This window comes from Thamnophis sirtalis, unplaced genomic scaffold (genome assembly GCF_051295495.1).
Source record: "Thamnophis sirtalis isolate CommonGarterSnake01/CBP01778 unplaced genomic scaffold, rThaSir2_p1.2 scaffold_2, whole genome shotgun sequence".
NCBI classification, from domain to species: Eukaryota; Metazoa; Chordata; class Lepidosauria; order Squamata; family Natricidae; genus Thamnophis; species Thamnophis sirtalis.
In genome coordinates, this window is record NW_028261382.1 from 50,859,904 (window position 1) to 50,876,574 (window position 16,671).

At 49.8% G+C, this 16,671-nt stretch overlaps 2 protein-coding genes across 2 annotated transcripts in view; both read left to right on the forward strand.

Moving 5' to 3' along the window:
- Positions 1-236: 236 nt before the first annotated feature.
- On the forward strand, positions 237-4,549 carry RPL6 (ribosomal protein L6). Its single transcript, XM_087705446.1, has 7 exons — positions 237-359; positions 1,130-1,294; positions 1,937-2,035; positions 2,145-2,288; positions 2,387-2,435; positions 3,066-3,250; positions 4,351-4,549. The coding sequence occupies exons 2-7, from the start codon at positions 1,130-1,132 to the stop codon at positions 4,501-4,503; spliced, it is 795 nt and encodes a 264-aa protein (XP_087561572.1). The 5' UTR covers positions 237-359; the 3' UTR covers positions 4,504-4,549.
- Positions 4,550-11,222: 6,673 nt separating this feature from the next.
- The window catches only part of HECTD4 (HECT domain E3 ubiquitin protein ligase 4), a 64,366-nt gene continuing 58,917 nt past the window's right edge, over positions 11,223-16,671 (forward strand). The window contains 1 exon segment of the mRNA XM_087703466.1: positions 11,223-11,417. Coding sequence (XP_087559592.1) covers positions 11,223-11,417 — 195 coding nt within the window.

Consider the following 16,671-nt stretch of genomic DNA (forward strand, 5'->3'; position numbering starts at 1 on the left):
TCATCGCACCGCAGGAATCGTAACTATTTTACCAAGATAGGGGAAAGCTTTTCTATTATGATAAGCTTTAAATTAGTGTTTCTCAAACTTTCTAAGGTTTGTGGACTTCAATTCCCAGAATTCTCCAGCCAGCACAGGAACCGATGAACCCTTAATAAGGCCTGTAGGGGACAAAACGCGAATGGCACGAATGACGGAGGAAAACCGCTTTGAATTCTGAGTTTAGCTGTCGGGAGGGCGCAGAGTATACGAAGTGAACTACCTCTCCCAGAGGGCTTTGGGGGCACGTCCGGTGACGTCACGCGCCTGCTCTTCAGCGCCGAGGCGCCGGATATTGCCTCTTTTGCCTTCTGCCCAAGGTAAGGATGGTGCGGCCGCGGCGCTGTCCTCCTGGGGCCCGGCCTTCGCATCCGTCGCCATCCGGCTCGGAGAACCGCCGGGCCGGGCATAGGCCGGGCGGGGATGCTCCGGGGGCTTTGGGCGGGCGGCGCCGGGCTGCTTCTGCTAGGGCCGAGCGAAAGATTAGGCCGGCGAGAAGGCCGGCCGGCTCTCCCCGGGCTGCCGTATCACCCCGAACCGGAGCCGCTCCGCCTAGGCCGCTGCAAGCGAGGAGGGGGCGCCCCAGGGACGCCCACTCCAAAGAGGAAGGTTTTTGGGCCTGGAACGACTCCTCGGCCTTTGGAGTAGCCTCCTTCCCTGGCCGGGGAAGCGGATCCAGCCTCTCCTGCCCGCCCCGAGTGGCAGATTCCCTGGAAGCCTCGTGCATCGGGTGGCTTCTGAACCCGGGGCGGAGACGTTTTCTATAGTGCCCAAAAACCTTGGGATGTTCAAGCCGTTAATCGGAATGCAGGTTTGCCTCCGTTGAGGGACTTCTACAAATTGCAAGGTTTTACTCAAGGGTCCCAATAATTCCTTGATGCTTCCTAACTAGTTTACTACCTTAGTTGCTTTTCCTTGCAAACTATATGTTTGCAAAAAAGGGTGTATCTGGTGTAGCTGTGCAACCGGTTTGCAACGTTTTGGAAGAGGGGAATTGTGTCTGAGATGCAGGGTCTCAGAGCCCTCTGTGGCTTTCCTTGGGTTACGAATTGCAAATGGATGGATTTCCGCTTTTTAAATTTTGGGTTAGATGGCAGGCGAGAAGATGGCCGGCGAGAAGAAAACCAGGAGGGTCCGGAAGGTCCATGCCAGCCGCAATCCGGTACTGGCCCGAGGGATCGGGAAATATTCCCGGTCGGCCATGTACGCCCGGAAGGCCATGTACAAGCGGAAATACAACGCGCCGGAGACAAAGGTACGAGGAGGAGAAGGGGGAGACTTTGCAACTCTTTTAAGTGTTGAGGCAGGATAATAATTGGCACAGTGGATGGGGGGGGGTATGGATTGGTATAAACCATTTGGCAGCCTGAGGATTTCCCACAATTCCCCGTCCAGCCATGCTGGCTGGGGGATTCTGGGAGTTGAAGTCCACCCATCTTCAAGCTGCTATGGTTGAGAAACAATCTATGGGAGATGAGTGTTTCAAAAAGCAATTGGTCTTAATCTGCCATAATTCATGGACAAACCTTTCTTGATCTGCCTTAATCCTACTGGGGATAAACGAGATAACGCTCCTTGTTAAACATGGGGGACATTAAGGTGGCCTGACGCAGATTGCAGAATTGCTCCAGCCACAAATTAGGGTGGTTTTTTTTTTCATTGATTGCAAGTTTGACTCACCAAAGTCAAAACAGAGAGAGAAAGAGGGAGACTGGGCTGTTAATGGTTAAGAGACTGGCGTTGGGGACACCAGGGACCTCACTGAGGGGTGGGGGTGGGGGTTTGGGCCGGTCAATCTTCCCCAGGCTACCCACCAGGGCTGCGACGGGGGAGTCAAATTGGTGAAGGAATGACGGGGTACAATTTTGGTGTGGTGTTTTTTTTTTTAATACCCTAGATAGAAAAAAAGAAGAAAGAGAAGGAGCGAGCCACTGTCACAAAGCCCGTCGGGGGTGATAAGAACGGAGGCAACCGGGTGGTCAAACTCCGCAAGATGGTAAGAGCCTGTGGCCAAAACGATGTGGCCGAGGGGGCTGCTGTCCTCTGCGTTCCAGAGGCTGCTCTGATTCTTAGCAAAGGTCCTTAAATTCTTTTCTTCCTTGCAGCCCAGATACTACCCCACGGAGGACGTTCCCCGCAAACTCCTGAGCCACGGCAAAAAAACTTTTGCCCTCCACAAGAGGCGGCTGCGGGCTTCGATCTCCCCAGGAACAGTGGTGATCCTTCTCACTGGCCGCCACAGGGGCAAGGTAAGGGGGGCCTTGGGGGCTCCTCTCGTTAGGGGCGTTCAGGAGGCAGGCGGAGATCGCAGCGACTGACCCTCTCCCCTCTGTCTTTGTGTTCCCAGCGGGTGGTTTTCTTGAAGCAGCTTGGAAGTGGACTGTTGCTTGTGACAGGTAAGCTCCTCTCCGTTCCATTTCCATTTATTGAATTTATAGGCCGCTCCGGGCGGCTTACAGAAATAAGAAATATTAAAAAGGATTAAAACAAATAAGACACAACGGATTAAAAAAAGAAACACAACGTGCACCCAGTCTAAGCGGGGCTGGACCTCAATCAAGAGGTCAACAGCCCCAGGTCTGCCGGAAAAGCCAGGTTTTAATAGCTTTACGGAAGGCCATGAGAGTGGGCAGGGTCCGGATCTCTGGGGGGTAGCTCGTTCCATAGGGCCGGGGCAGCAACAGAGAAGGCCCTACTCCGAGGCGTCGCCAGCCGGCATTGCCCAGCTGATGGCACCTGGAGAAGGCCCACTTTCTGTGCGATCTTATTGGTCTTAGGGAGGTGTGCGGCAGAAGACGGTCTCGTAGATTCATAGCCTCTTTCTTTTCTGTGATCCTTGTTAACGTTCCTTTTTTTAATTGTATATCGTTGCGTATAATGAGTCTTGGTATAAAAAGCAAAAAAAGGTAGCAAATAATAGTAAAATAGTCTCCCAGAGGTGGGGGATCTTCATAAGTTAGAAGAAGTCAGTGTTTTCTTTGGCTGTCTGAGGCCTCCGTGTGCCTTCATCGGTCTTCTCTTTTCAGGGCCCTTGGCTATCAACCGTGTCCCTCTGCGCAGAGCTCACCAAAAGTTTGTCATTGCCACTTCGACTAAGGTTGATATCTCGGGGGTCAAAGTTCCAAAGCATCTCAGTGACGTTTACTTCAAGAAGAAGAAGCTGCGTAAGCCCAAACATCAAGAGGGCGAAATTTTTGATACCGAGAAAGCGGTACGTATGGAGCTTCTAGCCCTCCGGGGGCTTCTGTGACGGCTTTCTGCATAAACTCAAAAGCCAACGAGGAAGGGGGCAGGCTGGTAACTGAAGCCCGTCCTGGTTTATGAATCTGTAGACAGATTTTCAAGGCCATTTCAGTATCTTTTCGTTTAAGAAAGCAGATTACGTGGAAACTTATGTATTTCATGTTTCTGTAGAAACGTGAATTAAGATTAAGATTTAGTTTATTTGTATGCCGCCCTTCTCCGGGAGGGACTCAGGGCGGCGAACAACTCAAAGGGGGGAAAAGGGAACATAAAACACAATACACATGATTAAAATAAACAAGAATCATACAACCATACATGTCGAGAGGGGAGGGAACTCATCACCCCCAGGCCTGTCGGCACAGCCAGGTTTTGACGGCTTTCCGGAAGGCCTGGAGAAAGGTGAGGGTCCGAATCTCCGTGGGGAGTTCGTTCCAAAGGGCCGGGGCTGCTACAGAGAAGGCCCTCCCCCGGGTAGTAGCCAGGTGGCATTGGCTGGTGAACAGAACCCGGAGGAGGCCGACCCTGTGTGATCTGACGGGTCTTTGGGAGGTAATTGGCAGCAGGCGGTCTCTCAAGTACCCAGGTCCAATACCATGAAGGGCTTTATAAGTTACGACTAGCACTTTGAAGCGTATCTGGAGACCGATAGGCAGCCAGTGCAGCTCGCGGAGGATAGGTGTAACGTGGATGTACCGAGGTGCACCCACAATCGCTCGCGCGGCTGCATTCTGGACGAGTTGAAGTCTCCGAATGCTCTTCAAGGGCTGCCCCATGTAGAGCCCATTGCAGTAGTCCAGTCTTGAATGGCATCATACCTGTCTTGACCTTTTTCCTGACGTTTCCGTCAGAATCTGCGAAATGATGTGTAGGTGATAAGAGTCACAGTCCAAAGGGCCTCTTCCAAGAGGGTGTTAGGAGAGCAAAATAGATCCACTTTGGAAAATAATGTTGGCAAGGTTTGCTGTTAAGAAATGGCAACGGGGAAGGAACCGCTGGCCCGACTATGACAGAACGTGGGGAAAGGAATAAATGCCTGAAGTAGCATATCCGTTGTTGTTTTTTCAGAAATACGAGATTGCGGATCAGCGCAAGGCAGACCAGAAGACTGTGGACTCTCAGCTTCTGCCCGTCATCAAGAAGGTTCCTCAGCTCCGGGGCTACCTGCGTTCGACCTTTTCACTCTCCAATGGAGTTTATCCTCACAAATTGGTCTTCTAAACAGTCTGGAAATTCCGCAGTAAAAGTTTTGGGAGGAAAAAAAGTACTAAGAGCTCTGCTGGTTTTATTTTCTAGTGTTGTATGTTGGTTTGTCTGCGTGTAGGGAGGACCTTCGATGGCTGAAAACGAGCGGGGGCATTTGCCAAGGTTCTGTGTCTGATCCGTAGCTTCCTTTCTTGAGATGGGAACAGAAGGGTTGATACTCCTCGCAGACAGCTGGTCATTTGCATCCTTTTTAGGGAATCCTTAAGGCCACTTTGGGGGGGGGGTGTCTATCTTGTCCTCAGCTGAGTAGTGATTTCGGTCTACCCAGACGCAATGGGACCTTTGCAGATTTTCTCCTGTCAATCTTACAGAGATGGGATGAGAATTTGCCATCACTCTGTGCGGGGAGGTTCCTTCTATTTCTGCGTTTGAAGCCAAATGTTGCATCCACTCAGTTTAGTTAATGGGAGCAAACTGCAGGCGCCTGCTTCAGGGCTCGTCCCTAGGCTCCGCCAGCTGCTGGCCTGCGGGGCCTTCAGTGCCAGTGGGGCAAAGCTATCGCTGTGCTGAAGACCTGAGCCCAGCCTTGGACCACCTGCGTATTCCTGGGTCCATGTTCAACTGGCACATATGCTTTGTAAATAAATGGTGTGGTGGGTTTTTTTCCCCCCTTTTGGCCAGGAGAGGGCGCTGGTGTGCAGGGTTTGAATCACAGCCTTAAGTTTTAGGCAATTGCATTAATTAAAAATTTTGTGGTTTGAGAAAAGCCACAACACACCACAAGCATTAAGAAGCATCTAATCCAGCTTTCCCCAGCTAGGTGTCCCCTCGACCGAGGCTGGGTCTGAATCTCCCTTTCTGGGGCTCCCAGTTGGCTGGATGATCTAGCTCGTTTCATGTATCACGCCAGGCTGCTGTGTGTTTTTATTGGATTGTGATTTAGGAGGTTGTGTGAATCCAGTTGATGAACAGGCCACCATTTAGAAGACGGGGGTGGGGCAGGACCAGCCATTCTGGTGGTAGCCATCATGATGGTTTGCGCAGATAAAAGAATGTGGGGCTGATGGCCCCTCCAGCTAGCTGTCAGTTTCCCAAAGCCTCAGGACCACGGCAACCTTTTGAGTGTGTTTCTCTTTTGTTCAGAGCGTTTCTATAACCGCCCATTTTATGCCAAGCTCCGGGCAGCTCCCCCTCTGGTTCTGCAGAAGAGCCTGCGGAGGGTGGGAGGCTTGCCAAGCAAACGACCCGTGATTCCTTTTGGGAAGGGTGAAGAAGAGGCTGCAAGGAGTTTGACCCAGTTTGGGTCCCCATCAAGTCTGGCGCACTGGTGGGCAGTTTGGGTTTTAAATCAGGCTGGGGTTCCACAGAGGCCGAGGCTCCTCCCTGCTCAAGTCTCCGGTCGGGATAAACTGGGTTAAAATGAGCAGCGTGGTTGAAACAGCTGCTTCTTTAGGGCTGGGAGTGCACATTTGCTGCACTGGTGGGATACGGCAAAGTTACAAAACGCAGGTGGAGGGAGATGCTAAAGTTAGCCGTTCAGTCCTTGCGGAGACACCTGCAAAAGTGCTTGGAAGAAAGCCACGGCGCCTTCATTCTGAAGGCTGCACCCGGCAAGCTGCCTCCCCAGATAGCAGAGCCCGTTTGGCTGCTTTGTGCGGAGGAATGCCGAGCAAAACAATTTGGAAACGGCAGGAAATCACCCATCGGTATCCTGGAAGCAGGTCAACAGTGAGGAAGAAGGACACAGGATGAATGGGACCAAGCCCTGTGTGGTTGGCTGTTGGCAGTGCTAATTGCTCCACTGGCATGAGGTTAGACGAGTAGGATGAATGCGCCTGGTGTCAACAAAATTGACTCAGTGATGTGACACTCGAGTTGTCTCTGGAGATTCCCAGCCATCCAGGTCCTAAAGGTGCTTTTTTTCAAGAGGCAACTGGACTTTCTGGTTTTTCTTCGAAGAGGTTTCGCTTCTCATCCAAGAAGCTTCTTCAGCCTCTTGGAAAAGCACCTTTGGAATTACCCTCTAGTACTTGGTTTGAAAAAGCACGTCATTATGTCCCCTAAAATGTCTCTAGGGGAAAGCAATATATTTTCCATTAATTTTGGGGTTCACTCACATTTCCCCTTCACTCCCAAAGCACAAATGGTAGGGAAAAATGTATCCCGAGGCAATTTAAACATTTCTCTTTGATTAAACTGGAAGTGAGGAGCTTCATTAAAGTACGTGAGATGTTCAGTAATTAATACAAGTGGTTCACAGCCACCTCGGCTATGTTAAAGTAATGAACACTAATTGAAAATATCTTGGTTCCTATATTTTGGGAATTATCCTGGAATGAAAAATGGCTGGATTGCAGTAAAAGAGAATCATGGTTTATGGGAGGGTTGGGGGGGGGGTTGTATCCCCAAAGAACTGATCTAAACCAGAGACTCTTGGGAAGTATTTGTCATAATAACCAAGCTTGATTTATTGATTGATTGTAGAGGAAATCAAGGACAGAGGAAGCAAGGTTATTTAGTGCTTATTTATTTTTGTATTGAATTTATCTTTGAAATATATACAAAGAACTGTGTATATTATTTCGGCTTTAAGCAAAGGCCAAAGAAAGGTAGCATTTATCCCCACAGACAGGGTTTTGCCATATGTCAGGTAGTGCTGAGGCATTAGTAAAGCATTTTAAGTCAAAACAGGATGAAAAAAAAGAATCCTTGATTCAGGATTCCTGTGCTGTGTTGTCTGAACCCAGTGGTTAGTTAGTAGATCACAACTTAAGGCTTAGTGCAGTGTGAACGGATACAAAATAAAGATGAACGTAATCCCTAAAACTAAAAATAAAGGGGAATTTACATCTAACTTAGTTCCCATCAAATAAATTCATATTAGGTCGTTTTGGAAAAACCATCCATGTATGTTTATACTTAGGAAGTTCTTTGGATTTGTTGGGTCTCTTCCAAGGCCTATGAATGGAGGATTGAGTCATTACCTGTCTATTGGCGCAAACAGGTAGAATGGCAACAGAGCCAATTGCCAGAATAAAGAGTCACACTGTCAAGTTATGTAGCCCAAAGCATGATTCATGTGAATTTGTGAGATGCTTGTGACAAAGAGATGCCCTTTTAAAAATCTCATAATTGGTGGTCTTGTATTAATCAAACAGGATGGAATTATATGATCTTTGGGGGGGGGCACTCAGGCCAAACTCTTCAGAAGCCAAATAAGGGGCAGATATTAGAGTTTTTCAAGCCAACATTATTTAGGGATGATTAAATGTTTGTTTTTAAATGAGTTACAGGTATTGCAGGAACGTTAGATCAATATTATGCTGGCTTCTCACGGCTAAAACACACATTGTAGTCTTCCAGTATATATTGTTTTCTTTTGGGTGTCCTAGGTAGGACTAATCAAGATCACAAGGTTGTGAACTACTTCCTCCCTAGACTGGTGTTACTAAATGTTGATGTGTTGTATCACCCTTTACGTTGAGATGATCTTTAGAGGGAGGTTATATCCTGTCGTTTCAGGGTAATCAAGGGTAGAGTCATAGTTAAAGGAGTATGGATGAGGAGGCTTCAGCCCTGCCCAATTTTATCAGCTGAGATCAGCCCCAAATACACAACCCTGAAAGCATCGTTGATTCCATTGTACAATGATATTTCATCCTATGTAAATGTATTTTAATTTAGGACCAATCTACATAGCTTTCCACTAACGATACGGTTCAGGGATTAAAGCAGCTAAAATGTGTGTGAAGCCGAGCTAAAAATCAGAAGGGAAACAAGCAGAAAGTGATTGGCAAAACAATTTAAATTGGAAAACAAATTCTTGAGTACCATTCTAAATCAAAGAAAATCAGACCACCTTAGAGGAGGATTGTCTCTGTATATTCACAAGCACCCTTTCCTGTTTTCTGGGGGCAACATATGGTATGGTGTAAACCAGGGATGTCCAACCTTGGCAACTTTAATACTTGGGGACTTCAAGTCCCAGAATTCCCCAGCCCCAGCATTATGTGCTTCCCTCCCCCCCCACCTCTGATCATAATGAACATTACAAACAAAACAGTTGCATGTAAATTGATATTTTTCCTATGCTAATTAAGTAGCGTTAAACTTTATAAAAAAATTAATTGGGTGGTGTGTTAAGACTCATACAGCTGAGTTTTATTTTAACCGCTGAAATAAAAATACACTACAGCTGACCAGATGTTCTCTTGTATTGTTCCACCAGCCCAATCCTCTCAGGGAAATTTGCATATTCCAGCAGGCCCTGTTGATTGTTTAAATTATTGTTTAAGGCTTTGAGTTATAAGATAAGTGTTGATTTAGTGGGAAGCCCGCATACTCATTATGCTATTTTGAACACCGCATTTTGAGAGCCCCCAATGTTCCTTAAGTTATGCGAGATTAAATTGCAAGATAAAGCTTACCAAATTTACTCACTGTAGCTTCTGTGGCCAGGACTTTTGAGCGCTGTCCCACCAGAACTGCCCAAATTAGCTGGTAAGACAAATAATACATAGCTTTATCAAACATTCAGAATTATTTCCTAGATAATACCCTAAAAGTACCACAAAGCCCATTTAGAACCCCCCCTGTGGTTATTTAAAACAATTTCAACGGCTGCTCTTCCAGATCTTTACTGGGAAACTGATTCCAGAGAGGTCCTGCCCTCGCATAATTTATAACGAAAAGTTTTCAAAGGGCAGGATTCTTTGTGTCTGCTTTTAACCCTTTGCTTTGCAGCCATCCCATTGATAGTATCTTCCAGAAGTGGACAGCAACACCTTCATTTCAGCCGTCAGTTCATCGCTTTACTTCAAACGATGGTTCCTGAATCTGCCTTGCGCGGCTGTTGCTATTGTTCATCCTTGGGCGTGGACGGACTGATTTACCAGTTTGGACAATATCTGCTTTGACATCTCTGTGTCAGAGTTGAAAGAGATGACAATGCTGGGTTGAACCAGGGATCTGACCCTGTTGCATTAGTCTTGCATGCCTCTGACATTGAAATTTGAAATTTAATAAATTTGTATGCCGCCCAATCCTGCAGGACTCTGGGCGGCTTACAGAGACAAGATAAAAACTTAAAAATCAAGAATAAAACGTCCATGCTCACCTTCTTGATAAAACGTCCATTCTCTGAAGACATGGCATGGCATGGCCATGAAAATGAAGGGACCGCACCGGGCTCCACTTCTAAGCAAGGTTTGTTTTTCCAGTTTATCCTGCTGCAAATGAAGGACTCTGATAAAACATCAGCTGGATATTATATGATACGCAGTGCATGTCACAGATCACCTTAAGCCTGTGGTTCCCAATGTGGGGCCCAGGCCTCACAGGAGGGCAATTTGATTTTTAATGGGGGCAATTTGAACCTTGTTTAAACCAAGTTAATGGCCTTTTAGGCTTCCTCCACATGAGTTCACTTTCTGAGTAAAATAAGAATTGTATGTTGGGGGCATCAGGATTTTAAAGATGCTTAGGTGAGACATGGCCCCCCAAAAAAGGTTGGGAATCACTGCAAGCCCATTAGCTGCATAGAACCAAAAAACAGCGCAAAATGATAAAGTCGTGTTTCTTCCCTGCTCCCAAGGGAAAGAAAAACCATTTTCAATTTTATATTCCTAGCCACCATCCTGAGCATTTTTAAAAACAAGACTAGGGGGAATATCAATAGTTTTTTTTCCATTATAGTATCGGCAGTATTTTTCCAATAAAAAAAATAAATATTGCTACACAAACACACACAAACCCATTCTATGCTTAAGATTTTTTTTTAAATCTTATTTTTATAAATAAATCAAGGTGGGGAATAGGCGCAGCGGTCCTCCCTTCCCCACAACAACCCTGTGAGGTAGGCATGTCTGGGAGGGGTGGAGTAGCCTGAGCTGAGCTTGGTGATCGGAAAGGTTCAGCAGTTCGAATCCCTAGTATAGGTTTCCTGCGTCAGCAGGGGGTTGGACTAGATGACCTCCAAGGCCCCTTCCAACTCTTACTGTTAAAAGTCACCCTAAGGCTGCCTTTTATGCCTAAGGTAGGACTAGAACTCCCAGTCTCCTGTTTTGGGGCCTGGTGCTGTTTACCTTAGCCACTGTTACGGCTTGTGGACTTCAACTCCCAGAATTCCCCAGAATTGAAGTCCACCTGTTTTAAGTGAAGGAATTCTGGGAATTGAAGTCCACCTCTGTTTAAAGCGGCCACGGTTGAGAAACGGGTCAGAACCAAGGCAGAACACCACCAAGGCAGAACGGACCCCTTCGCTTGCCCCCCTCGCGCTCTCCTTTGCGCTTCCCCGCCCTTTTAAGGGCCGGCGACCCCCTCACCTCCTTCCCCGGCGGCGAACAACCGCCGCTCTGAGGCGATCCAAGGCGGGCGGGTGACTCCCATTGGTGCGCCAGCCAATGAGCGGCGCCGGGGGGGCGGGGCGGGGCGGCGCGCGCGCTCCTCCCCCCCTCCCTCCTCGGCGGCGCGGGGCATGCCGGGCCCCCCTCCTCCCCCCCCCCACGCCCGCCTGAGGCGCTTGGCTCGCGCGCCTCCAAGATGGCGTGGCGCCGTCAGCCGGGCGCGTGAGGAGGCCCCGCCTCCCGCCTCCCGCCGGGCCCCGCCCATCATGGCGGGGGGTTGAGGGCGCCGCCTCCGCCGCTCCTCCTCCTCCTCCTCCCCCGCCCGCCTCGCCCGGCCTGCCTGCCGGAGCATCCCGGCTTCCCCTCAGCCGTCCCCGCCCGGCCTCCTGGATGGGCTCCCCGGCGGGCGCCTCGGGCTCCGCGGCGGCCGCCGCTGCCGCCGCCGCCGCCGCCGACTCGGCGCAGTGGCTGTCGGTGAAGGAGGAGACCATCTTCCTCCACGACGGGCTGATCCGGGTCACCGACCTGGCCGAGCTGCCCAGCGAGATCATCGGCGTGGCCGAGCCCGGAGACACCGAGCTGGAGGTGAGGGAGGGGGAAGAAAGGGGGGGGGCTCGGACAATGGCGGGTGAGGGGGGGGGTCGCCAGGCGTTTACCTGAGGGGAGTCGCTGCGCCCCCCCCCCCCAAGGAAGGCCCCGGCCTGGCCCCCAGCATCGCCCCCCTCGCTAGGCCGGTTGGGGGAGGGGGCTGATAAGGGGAGAGGCTGAAGGGGGGCTGGACCTTGGCTTCTCCCCCCCCCAGGGACCCTGGGGGTCCCACTGAGGCAGGGAAAGGTTAGAGGTGGAAGGAAGGAGAGAAAGGGGGAAGGAGAGAAGGAAGGCAGAGAAGGAATAGAGAGGATGAAAGGAAGCTGGAGAGGTGAGAGAAGGAAGGGAGAGGTGGAAGGAAGGAAAGATCAGAGAAGGAAGGTTATAGGTGAGAGAAGGAAAGAAGGATTAGAGAGGAAGGAAGGAAGGAAGGAGAAAGGTGCAAGGTAGATTGATGAGAGGAGGAAAGAAGGATTAGGGAGGAAGAAAGGAAGGAGAAAGGTGCAAGGTAGATTGGTGAGAGGAGGAAAGAAGGATTAGAGAGGAAGGAAGGAGAGAAAGGGGGAAGGAATAAGAGAGGATGGGGAGGATGGAAGGTGGCTGGATAGGTGAGAGAAGGAAGGGGGAGGTGGAAGGAAGGAGAGAAAGGGGGAAGGAGAGAAGGAAGGCAGAGAAGGAATGGAGAGGATGGAAGGAAGCTGGATAGGTGAGAGAAGGAAGGGAGAGGTGGAAGGAAGGAAAGAATAGAGAAGGAAGGTTATAGGGGAGAGAAGGAAAGCAAGATTAGAGAGGAAGGAAGGAAGGAAGGAAGGAGAAAGGTGCAAGGTAGATTGGTGAGAGGAGGAAAGAAGGATTAGAGAGGAAGGAAGGAAGGAGAAAGGTAGATTGGTGAGAGGAGGAAAGAAGGATTAGAGAGGAAGGAAGGAAGGAGAAAGGTGGAAGGTAGATTGGTGAGAGAAGGAAGGAATGACTACAGAGGAGGGGAGGGATGGAAGGAAGAGATGAGAGAAGGAAGGGTCCCTTCCCCACTTAGTGGTTTTCCCAACATCTGTTTGGGGGGGGTGGGGAACGAGAGGCACCCGGCTCAGGGGTTGAATGAAGGGAGGCTGTCCACATGGGGAACCCTCCCACTGGAAATGGGGGGGGGTCATCAGAAGCCTTCAAATGGAAGCTACTGAAATAAAGGGGAGGGGAGGGGGAAGGATGGGAAGGCCAGTGGGAGGTGTGGGATAACAGCCAAGGAAGAAGAACTGGGGGGGGGGGGTGAGGAAGGTCAAGGGGAGAAAGTGGCCGGGGGGGACAGGAGGGGGGAAGCTGCTGCCCTTGGAGAGATGCCTGGCCTCCCAAGTGAGGAGAAACAGGTGGGGGGAGGAAGAGGAGGGCCGAGCTTGAAGGACAACCTCTGAAAGGCCAGAAGATGAAGGAGGGGAAGATGGGTACTGGGAGATGGCAGATGGGGGTGGGCAATGAGGAGTGACTGTCCGGGGGGGGGGGCAAGAGAGCCGCTTTCTGCTTTCTCTCCTGGTGTGTTGGAGGGATCCCAGGAGGATGAAGATGAGGGCAGGAAGTCCGAAGCCCATCCGAGAACCGGAAGGAGCATGTAAACATTGGGGCAGCTCTGGCTACCTCCACGTTGCTCCATAGGCTCCCTGTCGCAAAGGTGATTCAGCAGTAAGGAAGCATCTCTCCTCTCTTTTCCTCCTGGGAAGCCCTTTCCCCCAACCCAGGGGGATCCTCTCATCCCGGTTTTTCTGCAGAATGGCCTGTCTGGTTCTGACATGCGCTGATTACTCTGGTTGATGGCCCAGGAGCCGAGGGAGAGGAACCATGATGCTTGCCAACCTCGGCTTCTTCCTCCCTAAAAATAGGGGCAGCCGAGCCCAGGGCCGCCAATGTCTTTTCTGCCAAGGCTCCTCTGATGCGCCTCCCTCCGTCACTCCGCCCTCTTCCCCAGCCGGGTGGCTCTCGGTGACACAGGTTCTTTGTCAGAAGCTGGGTGGTGTGAACCAAACGGGGGACGGTTCAGCAGGCACCGCATTGGAGGCTTACGCTCGGTCACCTGCGTTTGTGTCAGGAGCTTGAAGGGAGGCTATTGTGTCGCCGGGAAGGAGCCCAGGCGGCCCTCAATTCTTTGGGCTTCGTGGGGACAAGGAATGGAGTATTTCCTAAGGGGGTGGAGGGTGGAAATGCCACTGGCCCGCGCATCGTAAGCCTTTTGTTAAAATAAATGCTGACGGCCCTATTTATTTGTTTTTGTTGTGATCTGTCGAGGAACGTGGAACGGTTCGTGGGTCTTGTGGTCCAGAAGGTAGTGATCCTTTTTGGGGAGTGGGGCTTTTTTCTTTTTTTTGGCATCAATATAGTTTGCATAGAATAGAAATAGAACTGAGCCCATTAGTTCTGCAAGCCTGCTTTAAATGATGATTAATCACATGACAGCCCCGTGCGGTAATTGCTCGGAGAGCATGCTGTACTTTCAAGGTAATTGTACGATCTCTACAATTGTTTGGGAAACACGTTGTGGAATGGAAGCTGACAATGTGGATGTTTGGGGTTCCTGAAATGTAAATAGCAACTGATAAGCCTTTGCTCTCCCTCGGCTCTCCCCAAACCATGTTCAACATAGAAATGGGAGGCCAAAGGCCAGCACCACAACCAGCCGGCAGAGACCACAAGGGCCCAGGAGCCGGGCAGGGGACAGGTGCAGTTCCAAAGGTGGAAAAGCTGCTGCTGCTCCCATTAATATTTGTACTGTTTTACTTATTCATAGCAGACCAGTGTTTCTCAACCTTGTCAACTTGAAGATGTCTGGACTTCAACTCCCAGAATTCCCCAGCCAGCGAATGCTGGCTGGGGAATTCTGGGAGTTGAAGTCCAGACATCTTCAAGTTGACAAGGTTGAGAAACACTGTCCTAACCACTGCTGGGGAATTCTGAGAGTTGAAGTCCGGGCATCTTCAAGTTGACAAGGTTGAGAAACACTGACTTAGACTTATATGCCTCTTTGCAGTTTTCTTTAAGTGGTTTACGGAGTCAGCCTATTGCCCCTAACAATCCGGCCCCTCATTTTACCCACCTCTCAGAAAGGTGGAAGGCTGAGCCCACCTTCAGCTGGTCAGGATCGAACTGACTTCTTAAATTGATATGCTGCCCATCTCACGATCGAGTGACTCTAAACGTACATTTCTCCCACGTAAAAATGCAGTGGATCATCTCAAATGTCCCAGAGGTGCTTTTTTTTTTCAGGAGGAGGCAACTGTTTTTTTCCGAGACATTTCGCTTCCCATCCTAACCATCCGGTCAGAGCTGAAGAAGCTTCTTCGATGAGAAGCGAAACGCCTTCAAAAGATTAAAACAAGGAAGTCCTGTTGCCTCTTGGGAAAAAAAAACACTTTTGGGACAACCAGGACCTGGATGGCTGAGAATCTCTACAGACTATCCTCTCAGATGCTTTTGGGGTTCCACCACAAAACCGCGGTAGACAAAAGCGTGGTCGACGAAAGCGCGTATGTGACGTCATCACAGCGCGACGAAAAAGATCGAAAAATGTAAAAATAAAGTGAAAACCTTACCCTAACCCCCCCAAACATAACCCTTAACCTAACCCTTAACCTAAACCTAAACCTAACCCTTAACCTAACGAAAAACCTAACGCTAACCCTTAACCTAACGCTAAACGTAACGCTAATGCTCTAAACCTAACCCTAACCCTTAACCTAACCCTAACCCTTACCTTTATGTGAATCGGCTTGCTGTAATTTAATTTTTATTTCAATTTTTCGATCTTTTTCGTCGCACTGTGATGACGTCACATACACGCTTTCGTCGATCGCGCTTTTGTGGAACGCGGTTTTGACGGGTCACGGCTTTTGGTGGGGTGAGATACCCTCCAGATTACGTGTGGCAGCTTTGCCCGTTGAGCTCAAAATGAGTAAAGTTTCTTGAGTTCCCGTTTGACTCCTGAAGGCCAACATTCACCTGGGTCCAGGTTTTCCTCTTCTAGCATCCAGTTGGAAGCTTCTGGGGTTCCCAAGAGAGGTGGGGACCCCGTGTTCTCTCCTCCTGTGGGTCCCTGCAACTGGTTGTCCCCACACAGAGGCGGCCCTGGGCCTTTGAGACCAACCTCCCTCCGTCCGGCTGCCCCCCCTGACTTCATCCGGTCCCTAGTCGTCTTCATATCACATCCTCCACATACCTTGCGGTAATGAATTCCCGCAGATTAATTGGCCGCAGTGTGAAGGAGCTTTCTTTTGTTTCCGCTTCTTCTTTTTTCTCTCTCTCACCGGCTTCCCTGAATGGCCCCTGCGGCTAGGGATGGAGGGGGGGGGAGAAAGCAGCCGCCCCCAGCCCTCTTTTCTCCACCCAGGGCATTATTCTATTTTCTTTTCTTTTTTTAAAAATCTTTCTGCATTTTGTTCCCGTCCCTTCCAGATGTTCCAGCTTTTTCTCAGCTCTTGATAGTTTTGGTTGCCCTTGTCTGCATCCCCCCCCCTCCCCAAGTTCTTCATATCCTTTTCAAATGTGATGACTAAAACCGAGCATAATATTCCATGCTGTATAGATCTGCAATAAGAGCTTCCCATTGTTGGCAGCCTTCTTTTCAACTGCACCGTCATCTGTACGGAGATGATTTCTTATTGAGTTCTTCTGGGATGGACTCCCCAGTTTATTCGACAGCCCTGGGATTTCCTCGTGGTCGCCCATCCTGGTGCTAGCCAACTCTGACCTTTTTCCCGCTGTTCAAGACCAGCCTGGAAATCACTCCCAACCCTTTGACTTCCGAGTGTTTATTTAAAATAAAAAAGCAAGCACTGACCATTCCAACTTCTTTGATAGGCAGCCTGTTCGCCGTTTCTGCAGAATTTTAGGTCCCATTGCTCAACAAACCCAGTTAAAGAAGAGTTAGGGTACTGCTTTTCCTAGAGCAGGGATCGGCCACCTTAAACACCCAAAGAGCCATTGGGACCCGTTTCCCACAGAAGAGAAAACACCGGGAGCCACAGAAACCCTTCCCGTGCCCGACTATTCCCTGAGCGGCCACAAAACTAGCCTATGTGGTTGAATTAAACGTTCTTTTTTCTGCTGAAACTCTTCTTTTCTTCGAGTTAACCATGGTTGGGCGGGAAAGCTCAATAAATCGTCTGCTGGCAGGTGTCACCCATTGGCGGTGGCGGCGCATATTTTGAGCGACAAGGAGCCGCGGCAGAGGGATGAAAGACCCGCGTCGCTGACCCCTGTCCTAGAGAGATGA